This window comes from Ranitomeya variabilis, chromosome 4 (assembly GCF_051348905.1).
Source record: "Ranitomeya variabilis isolate aRanVar5 chromosome 4, aRanVar5.hap1, whole genome shotgun sequence".
Taxonomy (NCBI): domain Eukaryota; kingdom Metazoa; phylum Chordata; class Amphibia; order Anura; family Dendrobatidae; genus Ranitomeya; species Ranitomeya variabilis.
Genome location: NC_135235.1, coordinates 716494484 through 716516937, shown reverse-complemented (window position 1 = coordinate 716516937; position 22454 = coordinate 716494484). Strand labels below are relative to the sequence as shown.

Genomic DNA, 22454 nt, shown 5'->3' with positions numbered 1-22454 from the left:
ACCTGACTATTCTTGCCATCAAACACCACAGAATAGCAGATAACACCTTGGTCCAAGCCTAGGGGTCCCAGTGTAAGTCCAGATCTATGTAAGGGTGCTAAAGGGGGATGAGCAAGGCAATCCTTAGGATATGAAAAGCAGAGAAGATAATACCAAGCATGTTCATGGTGGATATCTGGATATCTTTTGAGATGCCAGGTGACCCAATACATTGCGTCTGCAAACTATTCCAGCTAGATCTGCATTCAAATAGCTAAGGCTGGTTTCACATTTGCGTTGGGCAGAGCTGCGGAGGGCTGCGTAGTTCCTCCGTTAAGCCCCACCCACTGCCGCACCTCTTCCATTCAGCTCCGCCTACATCAGCATACGTCCTGTGCACCTATCTTTACCATTTGGCACGCAGGCCATGCGAATGAATGCAGATGCCTCCGCATGCGTCTTTGTGACGCTGTGCCGAACTGTGTAGAACGCAACATGTTGCATTTTGTTGCGGTCGGCACAGCATCAAAATGACGCATGTGGAGGCATCCGCTTACATTCGCATGGCCTGCGTACCCAATGTTAAAGATAGGTACGCAGGACGCATGCCGACGTCAGCAGAGCTGAATGGAAGAGGTGCAGCAGTGGGCAGGTCTTAACGGAGGAACTACGCAGCCCTCCGCAGCTCTGCCCAATGCAAATGTGAAACCAGCCTAAATGGCGCTCCTTCCCTTCTGAACACTGCCATTTGCCCAGACAGTAGCCTACAATCGTATGTAGGGTATTGTGCGAAGTTGGAAAATAATTTGTAAGATCCATTTGTTTTCTATTATCCTTTGTGAATAATTCCAAAGTTATCACCACATAAAGTGTCACACGTCAGATTTAAAAAAAAACAAAACACAAAACTCGCTGCGGGAAGAGGTTAAATCAGAGTATTTTGGACACTACTGTAGTCGAATACTGTGACTATAAACAATTACACATCTACTGAAGTGATCAAACTCAACAGTCTTCATCAGTAATAAATGATTAACTAGTGGTGATAGTGGTGAAAAGTCTCTGGGGTAATTAGTGTATGGGTCTCAGTGACTTCACAATCTAAACTATCGTAAGGTCCAATATTTTCTGTCAGATGAGTTTCAAGAAGAAATATTACACATTTATAGAGAAATGTGGATAATAGTGCAGAGCTGAGATGTCTTAAAGGGAACCTGTCAGCAGGATTGAACACAGTAACCTACAGAATGTGACATGTTGGCGCAGTTATATTGATTACAATGATACCTTGGTTGATGAAATCTGTCTTGTGGTTATTGTTTAATCTGTATTTATAGTTTTCAGTTATTGAGATTCTCGTGCTTTGGGGTGGAGCTGTGGTCGGCCTGTGGGCAGGGCTTTATGTGGTGCTCTGATTACATATGGATCAGTATTGGCTTATGACAGGTTCGCTTTAAATTTCGATCTTATACATTTGGAAGAGGAGATTAAGAGCTATTTGTAAGACTATCAGGGAGTTACAGACTCATAAGTGAGGCAGGACAATCCCACCACAATAAAACTAGCATACAGAATGAACAGGTAAAAAAAGACATGTTTTTATTCTATGTTACATCCCCAACAACAATGCATGTACGAGGGGAGAACTCCAACAGTAAACCAGAGATGCACTCATTTATGGTGGACCATTGGAGCTACTATGAGTCCTGACCAGAAGATTAGAGAAAATCATTTCAGGAGAGATTGTGCAGTAATCTGAATTACTTCTGATCGAAAACAATGTAAGGCTACATTCACATTAGCGTTCACATGCGTCATGCGCCCCTATATTTAACATGGGGGCGCATGGACATGCGTTGCACTTGCGTTTTGTGACGCATGCGTCGCTGTGGTGCATGCGTCAGGGCGCAGAGGACGCAGCAAGTTGCAGTTTTTCTGCGTCCAAAAAACATGCAAAAGTGGACGCATGCGTCACAAAACGCTGCGTTGTGCATGCGTTCACATTTGCTTTGTGCGTTGCGTCGCCGACGCTGCGGCGCACAACGCAAATGTGAACGTAGCCTAATTTATGATGTGGAGTGATTCCATGAAACCAGGGCTTGAGCCATGTCAACACATCTCCTGCAGGCGTGAATAAATGCATATTACATCCGTCAGCCGCGCACAGCTTAGAGATAAATCATGGCACAGGAGTAATGTTTTTCACAATCCTCCTTGAAATTAGTTTTAATACAAATTGAAAAGTCAGGATAAAAAGAAACTCTGCTGTGATTGTACAGAAGTTCACACTTGGCCCGCACTGCACATTTAATGCTGTCGATCATAAAAGCAAAGTTTGGTCAGAAAGACTGTACCTGGTCTTGAAAGGACCATATGAGCACATTCAGCAGCACAGAAGCGGGAGAAGGTAGATTCATCCAATAAGATACCAGGATTCTAGGAAGCCAACAGCATCATTACCCTCCTCTTTCTCTTACAGGCCCATAATGCTTTTTTTCAAGTGATTTTCTAACTTATCAGCACATTCTACGTGCTCTGTCATTTGGCTTTGTAGTTTACAGATCTGGGCAGGTAATGGTCAGCATCTTCTAATCTCAGGGGGTAGGTGAATCCTCCAGGCGGTAAGTTCTATATATGAAAGGGCTTTCAATGCCCAAAGTGATTTGAACAGTTTTGGGTGGAGGAGAATGTTATGGTCTAGAGGCAAAATGGTGATCATGGTAATATGGCCGGACTACACCACCGATAAAGCAGCTACAGCTAGTGATGAGCGAATATACTCGTTACTCGAGATTTCCCGAGCATGCTCAGGTGACCTCCGAGTATCTTTTAGTGCTCGGAGATTTAGTTTATCGCCGCAGCTGAATGATTTACATCTGTTAGCCAGCATAAGTACATGTGGGGGTTGCCACATGTAATCAAGCTGGCTAAGAGATGTAAATCATTCAGCTGAGGGGGAGGAAAACTAAATCTCCAAGCACTAAAAAATACACCCGAGCATGCTCAGGAAATCTCGAGTAACAAGTATATTCGCTCATCACTAGCCACAGACGATGACTGAGAAGAATCTGTGACTTCTCTGCATTTAGTGGTTTCTACTCACCTGGGTAGCCATATGTAGGAATCTCCTCTTTACACCGCTCATCACCCATCACATTTGTCTCTGTAGTATTAATATGGGTCAGATCTTCACCCTGAAACAAATATTGTTAAAGTCACAGACAGATGGAGAAGTCACATTTATGATCAGCTCTAATCCTGCCATCTCCACTGCTCTCATTGCCCAAGTATAAGACATAATACTGGTGAATAAAACAAGACTGAGCACAAGACCTTCACTCCCGTCTACACATCAAAGGGGAGATCTCATGACACCTTCTCTCCATCTACCTGATAATCTTGAGCATTGGGATCTCCTTGTTTATAGTCCTGTGGAAGAGGAAGGGGGCATCTCTCTAGTTTTGCCCTCTTACTGGATGGATCTGGAGGAAACAGAAACAGGGACTGAACTCATTCTTTACATACAGATAATTATATGTGTATTTAGTCCGGTCTATTACCTGGTGATGTGAGGGGCTGGGGAACCTCCATCATGACATCTTTGTGTGCTTGTAAATATTCCCACTCCTCCATGGAAAAATAGACAGCGACATCCTGACACCTAATAGGAACCTGACATATACATTGATACCATCATCCCCCCGATCCCTTCATATTGTTACTGTATAATGTCCCAGCATTCCCAGCAGTGTCACCTCTCCAGTCAACAGCTCAATCATCTTGTAGGTGAGTTCTAGGATCTTCTGGTCATTGATGTCCTCATGTATCAGGGGGTGAGGTGGAGGCCCCATGATTGAGGGATGGGGAAGACCCCTGAGCCCAGACACAGGGTCCTGACAGCGCTCACTAGGGGTTTTCTTCACTACTGTGTAATCCTGGTTATGGAGAAACATTAATAAATCTCACTACAAACATTTCCAGAGTCCTCACCTCTCCTGTTCTGTCCATTTGTTATTTCCATAGATAAGAATGATGTAATGTGACATCATCAGAATCTCTCACCTCTCCAGTAAGCTGGAAGAGGATCTCTAGGGTTAGGTGTAATATCCTCTCCGCCATCTTGTCTCTGTCCATATCCATCCTTGATGGGTAAAATCAGGAAAATTTTCTTATATAGAAGATTTTCACAGAGAGGATCCGATATTTGTAGAGACCTGAATGAGAAGAAGATGAGATGATGCAACATCATAAAAATGGGGTGTAATAATACAATTACTGGAGATAATAAGGGAAACATATGAGGAGATTTATTATTTTACAGTATTTAGTTTTCTTCTTTATATATCTACTAATAAAACCTGTATATTTTAGGCCACAGACAACAAGCAGTTTCTTCCTCGGAGTCGGCAGCTGAATACATTTCTCAGACTCATCTTCCATAATGCTAATTCTCGTCTCATTTTCCAACACTGCAATCGGCATTAGCAATACTGCAGGAGATATTTATTACACGTGACTTGAGAAATAACTATTTCTCCAGTCACCTTCCACGACAGTAGTATCGGAGGATGTCTCCCTGCCCTAATAGGGGACAGGAAACAAAGATGTTAAATACCCTCCCCTTCCTGCAACCACCAGTGTTTTTCCTGTCCCTTATGGGGCATGAAGAGGTTCTCAGATAGTGCTGCCGTGGCTGGCGATCGGATCACTGTTACCTTAATGGCCGGGCAGTCGAGGTCGGGGGTTTCGCTGTCCTCCTCCGATGGCTGCTCCCATCTCCGCATGCATGCGCGACTTGGGACCCTCTATCCCGCCCTTCCTGCACCTCCTTGTGGGGCAAAGCAGAGCAGTGAAGCTCTCCGGGGTCCTCCTGTAGCTCCCCGGCTTTCTCTCCTCCCTGCCCGCTGCCGCCGGAGGCCGCGCGACGCAAACCAGAAGTGACAAGTCCGAACTTCCGGTTTAGCCTCCATGCGCCGGAGCCCGCGCCGGCCGGCGTTCCCTGGGAGGAGGAGGAGCATGAAATTAGCTGGCGACCTCGATGTGCATATATTCCTGGTCGGGGGAAGCCTCCAGGTAAGGCCCCTGTCTATGTGCCTTCTGACTGGTGAATGACTGACCCTATGGACGCGACAAACCCCTGCACTCTGCTTCTGCAGAGCCCAGCGTTCACCCTCCTACTGTAGGTAGAGGATGAGGTCCCTTGCTGTCCAGGATTTTTTATTAAGTGACTTAGTCCGCCTTTCTCTTTCTAGGGAGACAAGGTCTCTGCCCCTAAAAAAAGATAAGATGCCCAGCCGCAAGTGTGGTACAAGTGCAACCAAGCTTCCCTCAGCTTATAAGAAAAAGCTCTGCCAACCATGCACGGATGAAGTGCTGCATAGTGAACAACCCTCCCTCCTGGACAGCATCAGAACCCTCATCAAACAGGAGGTCCAATCCTCTATGGCGGCCCTGTCTCAGGCACTGACACCACAGCCGCCTCCTCCTCCTAAGAAAAGGAAGATGGCTCCATTCAGGATGACATGTTTGGAGGGTTAAAGCCTAGGACCCCGAAAGGGTTTCCCATACATGAGAATATTGAGAACCTTGTCTTTCATGAGTGGGGCCTACCTGAGTAAAGTTTGAGTGTCCCATCAGAATTGAAGAATAGTTTCCCTCTGGAGGGGGACTGTTCTTTATGGGAAATGCCTTAGGTAGATGTACAAGTGTCCAGGGTAACCAAAAAAACGGCTCTACCCTTTAAGGATTCCTCGCAGCTCAAAGATCCTATGGATCGAAAAATTGAGAGCTTACTAAGGAAATCCTGGGACACATCTACTAACCTGCTAAAGACAAACGTGGCCTCCACTTGTGTGGCCAGATCCCTATTTTTCTGGTTACGTACCCTAGAAAATCACCTTTCTCAGGGGACATCTAGGGAGGAAATTCTAAATTTCCTACCATTACTTCAGAAGGCAACAGGGTTCCTGGCGGATGCTTCAGCTGAGTCGATTCGAGTAGCCGCTAGGTCTGCAGTTCTCCCCAGCTCCACTAAGAGAGCTCTATGGATTAAGTCCTCGGCCGGTGACAACTTCTAAATCCAAATTGTGCCGTATTCCTTTTCAGGGACATTATATGTTCGGGCCAGCCCTCGATGACATCCTAAACAAGGCTACAGATAAAAAGAAGGCTCTTCCGGAGCAAAAAAAGTTTGAGGAAACGCTTTTTTCACCCCCCCCCCCCCCCGTGAGCAAGTCCCCCGGAGGGATTACAGGGGTAAAGGTAAATCGGGTCGGTGGAGTTACCCTAAAGGGGGTAAAGCTAGGAACATCCTTGTTCCCCAGCCCCAGCAGACTCCTGAGAAACAATGACTGCTCTCCGGTCGGAGGCCGACTCAGGATTTCTTTCCCAAATGGCAGGCCATCACCACAAATCAGTGGGTCCTGCGAACCATTCGGGAAGGCCTAAGGTTAGAATTCGAGAGTCCTCCTCACCGCCTAACAATTACCTCCCTACAATCTCCACACCTTCAGGGATCCCTCAATGCAGATGTTCTCGATCTACTTCAGGCAGGGGTAATCTCCCGGGTACCTCCTCAGGAAATAGTAGAAGGCCACTATTCTCATTTATTTTTTGTGAAAAAACCCTCTGGGAAATATTATACACCTGAAACCCCTAAATCAGGTAATCAAATACCAGAGATTCAAAAGGGAATCAATCAAATCAGCAATCCCGCTAATTTGCCAGGACTGGGTAATGGCTACGTTAGATCTGAGGGACGCTTACTATCATGTGTCGATACATCCCCACCACAGGAAGTTCCTCAGATTTGCAGTGGCCCAAAACCATCGAGTCAGCCATTATCAGTTCAATGTCCTTCCATTCGGAGTCTCATCAGCTCCACGGGTCTTTACCAAGATCATGTCAGAGGCAGTGGTCTTCATCCGACATCAGGGGATCTGTATCATCCCATACCTGGACGATTTTCTTATTATCGCTCCATCTATTCCTCGTCTAAATCAGGATGTGGCGAAAGTCCTGGATATCCGGAAATCACTGGGATGGATTCCAAACTTGGAGAAGTCAGACCTCCATCCATCTCCAAGGAAAAAATTTCTAGGAGTTCTTCTGGATTCAAGGGAAAAAATGTCCTTTTTACCCAGGGACCGCCAAGACGAACTCGTCCACAGGATCTCCAGGTTCAGGAGCCAGAATTCTCCGACCCTAAGGGACTGTGTCAATCCTGGGTTTGTTGATGTCCTGCATCCAGGCAGTCTCCTGGGCCCAGGCCCACACAAGAGTCCTTCAGACCCACATCCTGATGCATTCAAGGGGACGCCAGAATGCTTTAACCAGGAGGATTCCCCTTCCCAATCACGTAAAATCCTCCCTATCATGGTGGCTGACCTCCCAGAACCTTCAGAGAGGAGTCAGCTGGGATCAAATGCCTCTGAAGGTGCTCACAACAGATGCGATCCAGAGAGGTTGGGGTGCCATAATAGAAGGTTCCCACTTCCAGGGGCTGTGGCCCCCAGGCAGCAAGTCCAGATCCTCGAATCTGAGAGAACTGAAAGCGGTGGAGGAGGCGCTAAAAGCTGCATCTGTCCTCATCCAGGGTCACCATGTACATATAATGTCTGACAACACAACTACGGTGGCCTACCTCCGGCACCAAGGGGGAGGCACGAAATACACCAGCCTAAAAATCAACCGCTGCAAGGATTTTTTCCTGGGGAGAAAGACATCTCCTGTCCATCTCAGCAGTGCACATAAAGGGGTCAAACAATGCCCAGGTGGACTTCCTAAGCAGGAGAGATTTCCATCCTGGAGAATGGTCTTTGAACCAAGAGGTGTTCCTATCCCTAGTCCGGAGATGGGGGAATCCCAATGTTGATCTGTTTGCCAACAGCCAGAACACACAGTCGAGCACTTTCTTCTCCCTCAACCTCTCAGGCGGGGCACAGGAACTAGACGCCTTCTCCCATCCTTGGAAGTTTGCTCTGGCATACGCCTTCCCACCAATTCCCATGTTGCCAAGAACGTTACAGAAGATCCGGGCGGATGGAGTCACAACAATTCTGGTAGCACCGATGTGGCCAGGAAGAAGCTGGTACGGCGTACTAACACATGTCTCTGGAAGGCCGAATACTTCTACCTCAGATAGTAGATAATCAGCAGGGACCACTGCTACACCAAGACCTACACAGGCTGAAACTGGCAGCCTGGTTACTGAGGCAGAGAGTCTGAGAGCTAGAGGACTCTCAAATGACATCATTCAAACCCTACAAAAAAGTAGGAAACCAATAACTAACGCCATCTATGACAAGGTTTGGAAAAGATTTTCATCCTGGTGTGCCCCAAACAAACCTGATCCATTCCATCCCAACATCGCTCAAATATTAGAAATTCTCCAAAAGGGACTGGAGTTAGGGCTCTCACCTAACACCCTAAAAGTTCAGCTGTCGGCACTGAGTTCCTTCTTTGATCAGGATTTAGCAGGCCACCGTTGGGTTAAACGTTTCATGACATCTGCGACTAGGACTCGTCCTAGGCTCCAGGTCCAGACCCCCCCTTGGGATTTGAACCTTGTACTAAATAGTATGACCAGGGACCCCTTTGAGCCCTTATCAGCCATCAGCCTAAAAATCCTGACCCTCAAGACTGTCTTCCTAGTAGCAATCACTACCGCTAGGCGTATAAGGGAGTTACAGGCTTTGTCAGTACAGGAGCCATACCTAACCATAACCATGGATAGCATAATCTTTAAGCTAGACCCTGCTTTTATGCCTAAGTTGGTCTCAGACTTCCACAGAAGTCAAGATATTGTCCTACCCTCATTCTGTCCAAAACCCTCTAATCCGAAGGAAGAAGCCTTTCACACCCTGGATGTCCGCAGCATGGTCCTCTTCTACCTCCAACAAACGGAGGGTTGGAGGATAGACCAAAACCTTTTCGTCGAGTGGTCAGGACGGAATAAAGGCAAGAAAGCGGCTAAAAGTACGATCGCTAACTGGATCAAACAGGCCATTTGTCTTGCATATTCTTCCCAGAAACTTAGACCCCCGGCATCGCTGAAAGCTCACTCCACCCGTTCAGTCTCGACGTCCTGGGCAGAGAGGGAAAGCATCGTCTAAGCAGATATGAAGAGCTGCCACCTGGTCGTCAATCCATACATTCACCAGGCATTACAGGCTAAATTTCAATAGGGACTTATCGTTTGGCAGACGTGTTCTGCAGGCAGTTGTCCCTCCCTAAAGAAATTAGCTGTTGGTATCACTCCGATACTGCTGTCGTGGAAGGTGACTGGAGAAAATAGAATTAGACTTCCCGGTAATTCGGTTTCTAGGAACCTTCCACGACAGCACTAATTTCCCTCCCTATCTGATATTCTTATTGGATGATTCCTGCACTTAAGTGGTAACTATACGTGCTACTGTGTCCAGAAAAAACACTGGTGGTTGCAGGAAGGGGATGGTATTTAACCTCTGTTTCCTGTCCCCTATTAGGGCAGGAAGACATCCTCCGATACTGCTGTCGTGGAAGGTTCCTAGAAACCGAATTACCGGTAAGTCTAATTCTATTTTCATGATGAGACTTTTATAAAAGCTTTTTTGTTTCCACAAACACAACGGACAGATATTATCTGATCTCAAAGTCTCCATGTACAGTGTTATGGGGTTTATTTCGGGTCTTAGGATTTCCTACATTACAAGAAAAACACCAGAAAAAAAAAATATATATATATATTAAAGGGAAGGTACGGCATTTGTAGATCATTAATAAATCAATGTAATGTAGCATAACATGCTGGTATAACCAAGTTTTGATTGCATTTGAAACATATTTCGTGTGTTATAGGAGTTTACAGAAGGCACTTGAGGCTGACATCTTGCTTTCACAGTAGCAGCACAACACTTTCAGTGTCATAACACGGCACCCCATGGTCAGAGGAGAACAGACTGACACGAACCCTATCTATTCTAATAAAATTGTCACTGCTGTGAACTGGGCACGCCTCTGTAGGCTTCACAATTCACAGTAGTGGGAGTGTTCTGCTGTAGAGATGAGCGAGTATACTCGTTCCTCAGGGTGTTCCCGAGCACTGCTCGGGTGATCTCCGAGTATTTGTTAGTGTTTGGAGATTTAGTTTTCATCGCCTCAGCTGCATGATTTACGACTGCTAGCCAGGCTGAATACATGTGAGGAAAGCCTGTTTGTTAGGGAATTCCCACATGTATTCAGCCTGGCTAGAAGCCGTAAATCATGCAGCTGAGGCCACCAAAACAATCTCCGAACACTAACAAATACTCGAAGATCACCGAAGCAACGAGTATACTCGCTCATCACTATTCTTCTGCCATATTCATGGAGCCCTCAGATCTGCTAACATAAGCAGTACTGCTTCCAGCAGGACAGATCCTAGAATGACGGCTGAGGGAAATAAACTGCAGGTGAAAAGTACAGGCAGAATATCAGAGACATCAAGGAGGAACAGTGTACCATTAGCATTATCAGAACAGGAGCTGTCAGCTGCTGGGCAGGAGTTGTGATTCATCTCTCAGTAAGATAAGGAGCTGCAGGTCTGCAGTGAATGGCCAGACATTGTGGAGGGGGGTGAGAGAATCATGTAATCTGGGTGAGAGAGACTGATGGGAGAGAGACAGTAACTGCTGGTGATGGCAGATCACAGGGCAGTCATACACAAAATGGCCCTGCCCTGTGATGCTACTCTTCATTCTGCCCCAGGGATACTAGACAACCCAAAAGGGGAGGATAATGGTGAGGTCAGAAGTTACTGCCACAATGTTTTAGCTAAAAGTAAAGCTTTTAAGTCTTACTACAGCTGCTTGAGCGGGCACACACACCTCTCTGGATTGCCCCTCGAGCCACGGTCATCACTAATTTCAGGTAATTTGATGGCCGTCTAATTGGGCGATGTTGCACTACATTATGGTAGTGGAAACATGCAGCAAATAATGATGATGTTATAGCTATCTGCAATCTTGTGAGCCTTATGCCTGCATTTGATTTGTAGGATTATATATGCAGCAACAGTGCCATACATATTTTTAATAATTCTACGGTATCTTTATCATGTTACTAATTATGGCAGAATATTCTGCGCTCCTATTAAGGAAATTATGTTTTTTCACATTTACATTCTTGGGGTTTCTAGGAGGTGTGTGCCTTGATGCATAGCAGCAATTTACACATGGTTTGTTCCTACATCTGTGCCAATACCTGTTTGTAATTGTTTTAATAATAAAGTTTAAAATGTTGTTGATATTTTCTGGACTGGTATATCTTTTTTGCTTTGTTGCAAATGTTTTTTGATATAGCTGCTTAAGGTCTAAAACGGAAAATGCTCCCCCAAGTGGTAATTTTATATATTTGTAAGGCTAGGTTCACATTGCGTTAGGGCAATGCGTTTAGCGCTAGCGGATTGCGCTAACGCAATGTATTTGTAGGGGTCGCGTTTAGGGATCGCGCTAATGTCCCCGCTCTCGCAGATCCCCGATCTGCGAGAGCGGGGAACGGACCTCGGGCGCGCCGCGGACGCTGCAAGCAGCGTCCGAGGCGCGCCATAAAAGAACGGCACATTGCTAGCGCGAGCCGAAAAAGGCACGCGCTAGCGATGCGCTTCAGGCAGAAACAACATTGCTGTCAATGGGTGCGCTAACGGACCCGTTGCACGGCGTTAATTGCGACATTTTCGCCGTGCAACGCTGTCCGTTAGCAATTACCCACTAATGCAATGTGAACCTAGCCTAAGAAAATATATAATATTTTTCATATAGAAATGTTTGCAAACATTGCATTAATACAATTTAATTACTATTTTAAAGCTTAATTTCACAAAAAAAAAACAAAGTACAAGAAAACTGGTGGCACCCTCCCTTTAAAATGTTTCTAAAGAAAATTGGTTCCAACAATTCTTGTAAAAAGAAAAAAAAAACATGGAAAAAGCAGAAGACATTTTATTTTTCACACAATAAACAATTGCTTTTTTTTTTTTTTTTAATTAACTCTTTTGGGCCCCAGAACATAGATGTATACCGCAGGGACGGCACAGGTGCAGTTGCAACAAAAGCCCTGGCAGTTTAACCACTTGCAGCTGCCAAAAGCAAGCATGGCATTTAAAAAGGTGCGACAGAGTTTGCCTGAATGCCCTCCTCCCCCAAGTACCCGATAGTATGAGGCGGCCTAGTTACTACGATACTTACATGCCTCATAAATTGTTGTCTGGGCCTGCAATGTGCGAAGGTCTATTAGGCTGGGCCAGAGGCAGTGTCCAATAAGTTACCTTTTAGCACCCTCAAACACAGACTAAAGTTACATGAAAGCACTGATTTCGAGGGGTTTGGTTGACTATATAATGTATTTGATGATGTCAGGGCAGAGAAGGATCTGGCATCCTGAATTTCAGAGTGTAGTGAAATCTGTATATGTGTGGATGTATGACCAAAAGTAAATTAACATCTATCCTGAGGCTGCAGCTCTCACAAAGGTCGCAACATATGTTATCCTGAGAAAGGCAGTTTCCTGGCTCCAGTAACCCCAGGGGGTTTTGCTGTGAACACACAGAATTTGAAACACTTCACACCTTCTGACTCCTTTGAACAGACATGCCAATTGCAGCATGACACTGTTTATTTACTCTGAGAAAGAAAGATTACAGGAAGAGTGTTCAAAGAAAAATAATGTATCCATTGGTAAAATAGCCAGGATCCAGTCACAAACCAAGGATTAGAATATCAACTTGAGAGGCTGGTCTAGAAAGCTGACCTCCAGGTTGACTCTATAAATTAGGCCTTTACACATAGAAAGCTGTTCACAGTGAGGGACAGCCAAGCTGGTGTGATCCGTTCCATATCCCCCCCATGGGCAGAATACCAGACTGTAAAGTTCGATATTTCTGCAAGTTTGCTCCCTTTTATTTTATAACTGTTTACATATTTGTATGTCACTTTATTTACATATTTTGATCTTTCATTGTAAGCACTGTACCTTTTCTATTAAAGCTTAAAACCTTAATAAGCCTTGTATGCGCTAAAGAATCCATAGCCTTAGAGCAGTGGTCCCCAGCCTTTCTGACCTTGAGAGCCACAGTCAACTAAAAGAGAGGGTTGTGAGCCACATTCAGCACAGAGAGGGTCGTGAGCCACATCCAGCTCCCAACCCCTTCAAAGTAGGGTCAACCAAAGCCCCCATTACGGGTATAATCACTCCAAAGCAGTAGACTGAGATCTAGGGGTTCCCACAATACTCCCATTCAGTATTCTCCCAGCAAGGACTCCCAACACACTGTCACATCCAGCTTTGAGCACCTCCTCTAACATGTAGTACCATCCTCCAGCGTACCATACCTAAAACATCTCTAAATCCCAAAGACCAGTAAATGTGTATCCAGATCTGCACTTCTGTGCAGGGCTACTCACAAAATTCACCATTTTGAGATGTGCTCTTCATACCTGTTTGCTAGACCTGGACCTAATGCAACAAGTTGGCAGACAGTCGCGAGCCACATTTCATGGGACCGCGATCCACATGTGGCTCCCGAGCTACAGGTTGGGGAGCCCTGCCTTAGAATGTATGACCCTGATGATTGGCAGACAGTAGCAGTAAGATTTCCAGGACTCATTGCCCGTGTGTTCAGCGAATGGTGGCAGCGTGAATGAGCGGGGGGTGTGAACTGTGTCCGGGTGTGAATTATGCTCCCATTGCAGCATAGGACAGAGGTTGAATGCTGGACTGAGGGAGAGGAGATAGATTAACCCTTGCAGGCGCAACCCCAAGTCATGTGCTGAGAAATGGTACGTGACACAGAGGCTAATCCGTTTGCTCTTCCTGTAGGTAATCCCCGCTAGAGGAGTCTGGAGGCGACTTTCATACAGACCACAGGAAAGCTGGAATATTTCTGTGTATGGGGGAGTCGGGAGAGATAGCCATCTGCCAAATGACCATTCAGCCAACACTTATCTCATGTGTATTAGTATTACACTGACAAGCAGTGATGATACATGGCATTAGGGTATGTGCACACGTCCGGATTTCTTGCAGAAGTTTCCTGAAGAAAACCGGAAATTTTTTGCAAGAAATCCGCATTTTTTTTCGCGTTTTTTTTTTCCGCTTTTTTCGCGTTTTTTTAGCATTCTGCAAGCGTAATTAGCTTGCAGAATGCTAAAGTTTTCCAAGCGATCTGTAGCATCGCTTGATAAACTGACTGACAGGTTGGTCACACTTGTCAAACATACTGTTTGACAAGTGTGACCAACTTTTTACTATAGATGCTGCTTATGCAGCATCTATAGTAAAAGATAGAATGTTTAAAAATAATAATAAAAAAAAAAAAAAAAAATATTTAAACTCACCCAGACGATCTCCTCAGCGGCGTCCGTTCCTCTTCCTATAGCTGGTGTGCGCGCGCAGGACCTTCCATGATGTCGCGGTCATGTGAGCGGTCACGTGAGCGGTCACATGACTGCTCACGACCAAATGACAAGACAGTGACGTCATCACAGGTCCTTCACCGCACACCAGCTATAGGAACCGAAGCGGCAGCATGCAGCGGTGAGGCGGGAACACTGCGGGGGACATCGAAGGTGAGTATAGGACTATTTTTTATTTTAATTCTTTTATTTTTGACCAATTATATGGTGCCCAGTCCGTGGAGGAGAGTCTCGTCTCCTCTCCTCCACCCTGGGTACCAACCACACATAATCTGCTTACTTCCCGCATGGTGTGCACAGCCCCGTGCGGGAAGTAAGCAGATCAATGGACTCCTAGGTGTGCGGAATCCCCGCAATTCCGCATTTTTAATTAACATGTTGCTTTTTTTTCCGCGATGCGATTTTTTCGCGGAAAAAAATCGCAACATTTGCACAAAAAATGCGGAATACACTGTAAATAATAGGAGGCATATGTTAGCGTTTTTTTCGCGTTTTTATCACGTTTTTATAGCGAAAAAACGCAAAAAAAACCCGCTAAAAATCCTGAACGTGTGCACATGGCCTAACAGTAGTACAGTGCATCACCAGAGCTATCAGAGGCTTGTATGTTGTATGATCACACTAATCAGGTGTTTAAAAAAGGTTTAAAGTGAAAAAAATCATAGTTTTAACAACCATAAAAAACATAGTTACTTACCGATATCTGTATTTCTCTGAGCCCATGACGGCACCACAGAGAGAGGGGATCCATCTCACAGGGACAGGAAACCTACAGATAAAAAGGCGGTACCTCTCTCCCGCATCCCGCAGATGTGACCTTTCAAGTTCCATGCGGTCATATGCAAGTTTTCTACTTGCGGATGAGCCACCGGCCCTTGGGACAGCAGATCCAGGATGTCTGGGAGAACCAAAGGGTGCGAGATGGACAATGTCCTCAGCCACGAAAACCATGTCCTCCTCTGCCAGAAAGGGGCTATTACGATCACCCTGGTGTTGTCCTCTCTAATTTTCCTCAGCACTAAGGGAATCGGCTATTGGCAGGTAGGCGTAAGCGAGATGGTAATTCCACGGAATCGTAAAGGCGTCTAGAGCAACTGGGCTCCCTCAGGGATCGATTGAGAAGAAAGCCTCTACTTTCCAGTTCTGGCTGTTTGCAAACAGGTCTATTTCTGGCCAACCCCAATGTTCTGTGATCTGATTTAATACTGTCTGGTTCAGCTACTACTACCCCTGTCTCACTTGTGTTCGACTTAGGAAGTCACCCGCCCGATTTGCTCTACCCTTTATGTGAAGTGCTGACAAAGAGCCTAAACTGGCCTCTGCTAGATGAACTTTGTCATGTCCATCAGAGACTGAGATCTGGTGCCCCCCTGGTGGTTCAGATATGCTACTAACACTTGGTTGTCCGAGAACACTCTTACATGGTGGGACTGAAGGGGGCTTACAAAATGAACGAGGGTGAGCTTTACCGCTGACAGCTCTTTCATGTTTGATGAAGCTAATTTTTGTTCCTCTGATCAAGGTCCCTGGGCTATCTGATCTCTCAGGCGAGCTCCCCACCCCCAGGGGCTTGCGTCCGTGGTTAGGATTTGGGATATTGGCCACACCCAGGGATTGCTTGTATCCATCCACCATTCTAAAGAACGGGCCGTTCTTGACGAGATGATTAACCACCCTTCTAAAATTTCCGCCTAGAGATGTTCCTGCTGCTAATATTTCCCATTGTAGTACTCGGATGTGGCTTTGAGCCCACTGGACCACTGGAATACAAGCTGTCATTGATCCTAGCAGTGACATTGCCCTCCATAAGGTGGTGACAGGGAAGTCTCTCATACATGATGTCAGCTGTATCATGTTCTGAATTTTTCCCTGTGGGAGAGGACGTTCTTGTTTGTTTGAGTCTAGAATTATTCCCAAGTATTCTTGCACCTGACTCGGTATGATTCGGGATTTGGGTAAGTTTAATAGTCAGCCTTGACTTGTCAGTGTTCTCATAACTTTGTCTAGCTGTTCTTTGCAGTGATGAGGGGAATTGCCTATTACCAGGAGGTCATCCAGATATGGAACTATCAGAGCATTTTGTTCTCGTATGATGGCCATAACTTCTGCCATTATTTTGGTAAATACCCTCAGGGCAATGGCCAAGACGAATGGGAGAGCTCTGAACTGGTAATGCTTTAATTCCCCCTGAATTGTGACTGCCACCCTGAGAAACTTGTGATGGTCCTTGTGGATGGGTACATGGTAGTACGCATCCTTCACGTCTAACAGTCATAAAACAAGCTGGAAAAGCATTCTTACAGATGATTTTATTGTTTCCATTTTGAAGGGTTGAGTTTCTAGAAATTTGTTCAACTTTTTTAAGTTTACTATTGCCCTGAATGTCACATCCGGTTTCTTCCTCAAGAAAAGAGGGGAATAAAGCCCTTTGCCTCTTTCTTGGGTGGGGACTTCTTGAAGCACATTCTTCTCTACTAGACCTAGAATTTCTTTTTGCAGGGCTAACTGTTCATCCTTTGCTGACCTTTGTGGATTTATTATGAAGGAAGGGGGTGGGGGAGAATGAAACTTTAGCTATAGGCCTAGTTTTATTAAATCCAAGATCCACATACTTCTGGATATCTTTTCCAAGGCTGGGAGAAAGTAAGCCAACCTTCCTGTGACCTGGGGAACACCTTCATTGGGGTTGTTTTTTGTTGTCAAAGGGCCTGTTGAACATGTCTAGGTAGCTGGTGAAGATGGCATGGTTCCAATCATTGTTGTTGGCTCCATGGAAAGCCTAAGGAACATCCGAATACTCCTGGAATATCGGGTAACATACCTGAGGGAAATAGAGCAGCTAAGACTGGACCGGCTACAGATTAAGGCCGGGGTCACACTAGAGAGTTTTAGGGACGTATGAGAGGCGCAGAAACAACGCATTGCACACAGACCAATGATTCTCACCATCTGCACAGCTTTTTTTTTATCCCATTGAAAAACATTGTACTGTACATCACAGTGTGGATCTGCAGCGTTTCTGCGTGGAAAAATCTGCTGCTGATCCACAGCAAATCCGCATCATGTGCACATAGCCTAACACCCCCAGCCCATAACACTACATACAGTGCAGCACAGCACAGTGTAACACCCCAGCCCATAACTAGTGTTGAGCGATACCTTCAGATATTCAAAAATATCGGTATCGGATTGGATCGGCCGATATCCCAAAAAATATCGGATATCACCGATACCCGATACCAATGCAAGTCAATGAGACCAAAATATCGGAATTAAAATAAACCCTTTCTTTCCTTGTAGATTAATTCTACATGAAGGAAAACAACTAAGAATAATGTAGGATGTATTGGGGGAGGTGGAGGAGACATTAAAGGCATAGAGGTTTAGCCCAATCAAATGGAAAAGCAGGAATTATTTATTTTATTTTTATTTTTTAAGACGTTCGGAGTTACAAAGATATTGACTGTTAAGATTTTTTAAATTTAGTCAGATATTTATGTTTCACTACTTCCATGCTGTTCACCTTTTTTACTTCTCCCACACTTTCTTCTTAATCATCCTCAGCAGCATCTTTTTCATCAACTTCTCCTTCACCTTATTCATCTTCACCTTCTTCCTATTTTTATTTATTTTTTTTTTAATTCTTTTTATTCAACTATTATTCTTCTTCATATTCTACTTCTTCATATTCTTGTTCTTCTTCATCATATTCTTATTTGTGACAGGCATTCCTGTAGTGGTTATAAAAGTAAAAGTTTGAAGATTACACCTTCTGTTCTGCCTGTCACAAAAGATTTACAACAGCATTTGTCTGCATTCAGTTTGGTCTTTAGCAGCAGGTTTTTTCCAGGGGCACCACGAGGAGGAACAGACTCACCCCCATACACTGCTTAGTCTTCTTCTGCTTATAATTGAGATATCTTTTGCTCTGATTTTTAGTCTTATGGGTCGTCGTCTCCAGGGTCGTCGTCTCCTTCAGGGTGGTCTTCAGGGTCTTCGTCAGGGAGATCCAGAGTGATTAGCAAGAAGGTACAAGAAGGCTGAGGAACTGCTGAGAACCAGCTGACGGTACTGGAACCCGGATGGCTACCCGAAGGTACAAGAGCCAAAGGAACTACTGAGGACCAGCTGACGGTACTGGAACCCGGATGGGTAGCAGACGGTACAAGAGCCAATGGAACTACCGAGGACCAGCTGACGGTACTGGAACCCGGTTACTAAGCAGGAGGTACCCGTGCCAGAAAGCACTACCAAGGACCACCAGACGTTGGTGGAACTCGGATACCCAGAAGGAGGCACCTAAGCCAAAGGCTCTGTCTGGAACCAGCTGATGGTACTGGAACCAGGGGGACCTATTCAAGATTGTCTTCCAAAGAACCAGCTAATGGTGCTGGAACTCAGATAGGCAGCAGAAGGTCCACAGGAAAAAACAAAATTGCTAGGCCTCGAGCTGGCCATAGTTACCGAAAACCCACAGTCCTACGGGGGAGCTTGTAATATTGGCACTACGGAACCAGCCTTGTTTGCCAGTTCTCGCAGTCCACATAGGAAGCACCTAAACTGCAGGCACCATAGAGTTGGCTAATCCGACAGGACAATGTATTGGAGGCAAAGTGACCTTGACACTACCCGAAAACAGCTGGCATGCTGGAACCAGTCTGGGCAGGAGGGAGTACCCGTGCCAAAGACACTTCTGAGCAGCAACAGGTGGTGTTGGAGCCCAGGGATTACATGAGAAACAGAGTGTAGGCTGAGGCCTAATTGGAGCAAGTTTAAAATCTGTAGTGGTGTCAATGTGGAGGGAGTAGGAGAAATTGCCGCACACACAGCTGACATTACTGAAACCCAATAGCAGAGGAGCAACTGTTGACGGTGCAGATGGCACTTCCGAGCAGCAACTGGCGGTGTTGGAGCCCAGGGATTACAGGAGAAACAGAGTGTAGGCTGAGGCCAAATTGGAGCAAGTGGAAAGGGAACCTGTAACCCTCCCCCCCCCAGGCATTTGTAACTAAAAGAGCCACATTGTGCAGCCCTAATGCTACACAAGGAAAAGGTGGCTCTTACTTATGCTCCTGGCACACGCTGAAGTAAACACTTCTAAAATGTGCCGCCTCATACCGTGAAACCGTCCCGGAGGCGGGACTTTCCTTCTTAATGAGACGCAGCACAGCCATCATTCATACCCCCTTGGTGCCGCCTCCTCAGCGTTGTTGGAATCTGTCCCGGAGCCTGCGCTGTCATGTTATCCCTTGGGCATGCGCAGTTAGCGCTGCCCATCTTCTGACATTTGTTGTCAGGCTGACTGCGCCCGTGGGGCCGCGCTGCCCGAGATCACGCCCCGCAGTGTCTTCTGATTTATTCACACTGCGGGGCTGGGATTCATGGGCATGCGCAGTGCATATCTTCGCCTCTCATCTCCTTCCGCCTTCTTCAGACTGTGCGGCGTCAGCTGATCCCTAAGCGCATGCCACGGCGATAAGGTTCCCTTTTATTTCTGTAGTAGTGTTAGTGTGGAGGAAGCAGGAGAAATTGCCGGATACACAGCAGGGGATCAGCTGGCGTTACTGAACCCCAATAACACTGGAGCAGGTTTTTACTGTGCAGACAGCACTTCCGGGCAGCAACTGGCGGTGCTGGAGCCCAGGGTCAATGATAGAAACTGAGTGGAGAACTTGCCACACACACAGCAGGGGAGCAGCTGGCGTTACTGAACCCCAATAACACTGGAGCAGGTGTTTACTGTGCAGACAGTACTTCCGGGCAGCAACTGGCGGTGTTGGAGCCCAGGGTCAATGAGGGTGTAGGCCGAGGCCTAATTGGAGCAAGTTTAATATCTGATGTAATGTGAATGTGGAGGGAGCAGGAGCAATTGCCGGAAACACAGCAGGGGAGCAGCTGACGTTATTGAACCCCACTAACACAGGAGCTAGTGTTTTTCTCTGTGCAGACGGCACTTCCGAGCACCAACTGGCGGTGTTGGAGCCCAGGGAATCCAGGAGAAACAGAGTGTAGGTTAAGGCCTACACTCAAGGCAGTTTAATATCTATTGTAGTGTGAGCGTGGACCGAGCAGGACACATTGCCGGATACACAGCTGGGGGATCAGCTGACGTTACTGAAACCCAATAACACTGGGTCATGTGTTGACTGTGCAGACGGCACTTCTGAGCAGCAACTGGCGGTGTTGGAGCCCAGGGATTACAGTTCAGGTGGTAGAAACATGAACACAACAGGAGACCTGGATACTGTTGCCAACCAATTATTTAATCTGGAAGAGGAGTGGCAAATTCCTGCGAGATCCAGGCCTTTTTCTTTTTCAGAAAAGTAAGCAGGTCAACGTTATCAGAGGATAGTCGCATGCGACGGTCCGTTAGAACACCACCTGCGGCACTAAAGACGCGTTCCGATAATACACTAGCAGCAGGGCAAGCCAGCACCTCCAATGCATGCTGGCTAAGTATCCAGCTTAGAGACCCAAAACTTGAAGGGGGAAGCGCCATTTGGGAGTACACTGAGAGGGCAAGACATGTAGTCTGTCACCATCTGACGGACACGTTGCCTCCTGCTGACTGGAGCTGTCTGTGATGGTGTAGACATTTGTGGTGGGCACACAAAACTTTGCCACAGTTGGGCTATACTGGTCTTGCCTTGTGCCGAGGCACTGCTTCTGCTCCCTCTTTGTGCAGAGCTTCCTCCACTGCCTTGACGCACTGAGCTGCTTTGTAAAGCACTAGCAGCAACTGCTCTCGATTGGACTAGAGAAGATGGACTGCACCAGTGTGTCTTGGTACTCCCGCATTTTACGCTCCCGATTCAACGGTGTTATGAGGCTTTGAAAGTTGTCCCGGTAGCGAGGATCTAGGAGGGTGTACACCCAATAATCAGCCGTGTTGAGAATGTGGGCGATGTGGCGGTCGTTTCTCAGGCACTGCAGCATGAAATCAACCATGTGCTGCAGACTGCCAACTGGCCAAGAAACGCTGTCCCCTGCTTGAGGCGTGATCTCTGCATCAACCCACCCTCGCTCTACATACTGACTACTGGAGAATTGTGTAACTCCCTCCTCTGGACAGATGTCTTCCTCCTCATCCTCCTCACAAAGTGTCCCCTGCCTAGGCCTTTGTGAAGAACCACGGTGCGCAGACTGTCCAGAAGCAGATGGCATTTGTGACTCCTCATCCTCCACAACCTCATCCCTTAGCGCTTGCAGTGCTTTTTCAAGAAGGCAGATAAGGGGGATAGTCATGCTGACTAGTGCATCATCTGCACTCGCCATCCCTGTGGAATCATCGAAGGCACGCAAAACATGGCAGATGTCCTTCATAGTGGCCCACTCAGTGGTTGTGAAGTCTGAACAGCGCGCAGTGCGACTTCTATGCGCCTGATGCAGCTTATACTCCATTACTGCTGGCTGCTGCTCACACAACCGCTCCAACATATGTAATGTTGAATTCCACCTGGTGGGTAGGTCACATATGATGCGATGTTCTGGAAGGCGGAATCGGAGCTGCAGAGCTGCAATGCGCGATCTTGCCATGCTGGAAAGCGGCAAGTGAGCACACTCTAGGCGGACCTTGTGCAGCAGTGCATCAAGATCCAGATAGTCCCTCAAAAAACTCTGCATGACCAAGTTGAGCACATGTGCCAGACATGGGATGTGAGTGAGGTTGCCTAGGCCCAGAGCTGCCACCAGATTTCGGCCATTGTCACACACTACCATGCCTGGCTGGAGATTTGCTGGCACAAACCACACGTCGCTCTCCTGCCTGATGGCATTCCAGAGCTCCTGCGCTGTGTGGCTTCGATTCACCAAAGAAATTTCAATACGGCCTGTTGACATATGGCCATGGCTGTGCTCATATCGGTCGTAACAGATAAGCGTTCACGGGTCCATGTGGAGGTGGACTGTGACAGCTCCTGCAGCACTGATTCAGAGGAACTGGAGTATGAGGAGGAGTCAATGTGTAAAGACTGGATTCCTGCAATCCTTGGAGTTGGCAGCGCCACTCACGATCTGTACCCGGCTCCACAACATTTACCCAATGGG

At 46.5% G+C, this 22454-nt stretch overlaps 2 protein-coding genes across 4 annotated transcripts in view; both read right to left on the bottom strand.

Annotated features, from left to right (window-relative positions):
- The window catches only part of LOC143766594 (uncharacterized), a 225649-nt gene extending 211249 nt beyond the window's left edge, over window positions 1–14400 (bottom strand). The window contains exon 1 of the mRNA XM_077254386.1: window positions 14331–14400. The gene's annotated coding sequence lies outside the window, so the exon portion shown is untranslated. The remainder of the gene's footprint in view (window positions 1–14330) is intronic.
- The window catches only part of LOC143766600 (uncharacterized), a 39239-nt gene that overhangs the window by 2290 nt on the left and 14495 nt on the right, over window positions 1–22454 (bottom strand). For 2 of the 3 annotated variants that reach the window (XM_077254397.1, XM_077254398.1), the window contains exons 2-6: window positions 4042–4193; window positions 3735–3914; window positions 3540–3651; window positions 3370–3461; window positions 3083–3173 (exon numbers count right to left, since the gene is read on the bottom strand). In XM_077254397.1, the coding sequence (XP_077110512.1) occupies window positions 3083–3173; window positions 3370–3461; window positions 3540–3651; window positions 3735–3914; window positions 4042–4119 (553 nt within the window). In that variant the 5' untranslated portion in view covers window positions 4120–4193. Of the gene's footprint in view, window positions 1–3082; window positions 3174–3369; window positions 3462–3539; window positions 3652–3734; window positions 4194–22454 lie in introns of those variants that run through there. The other variant, XM_077254399.1, reaches the window with a different exon arrangement.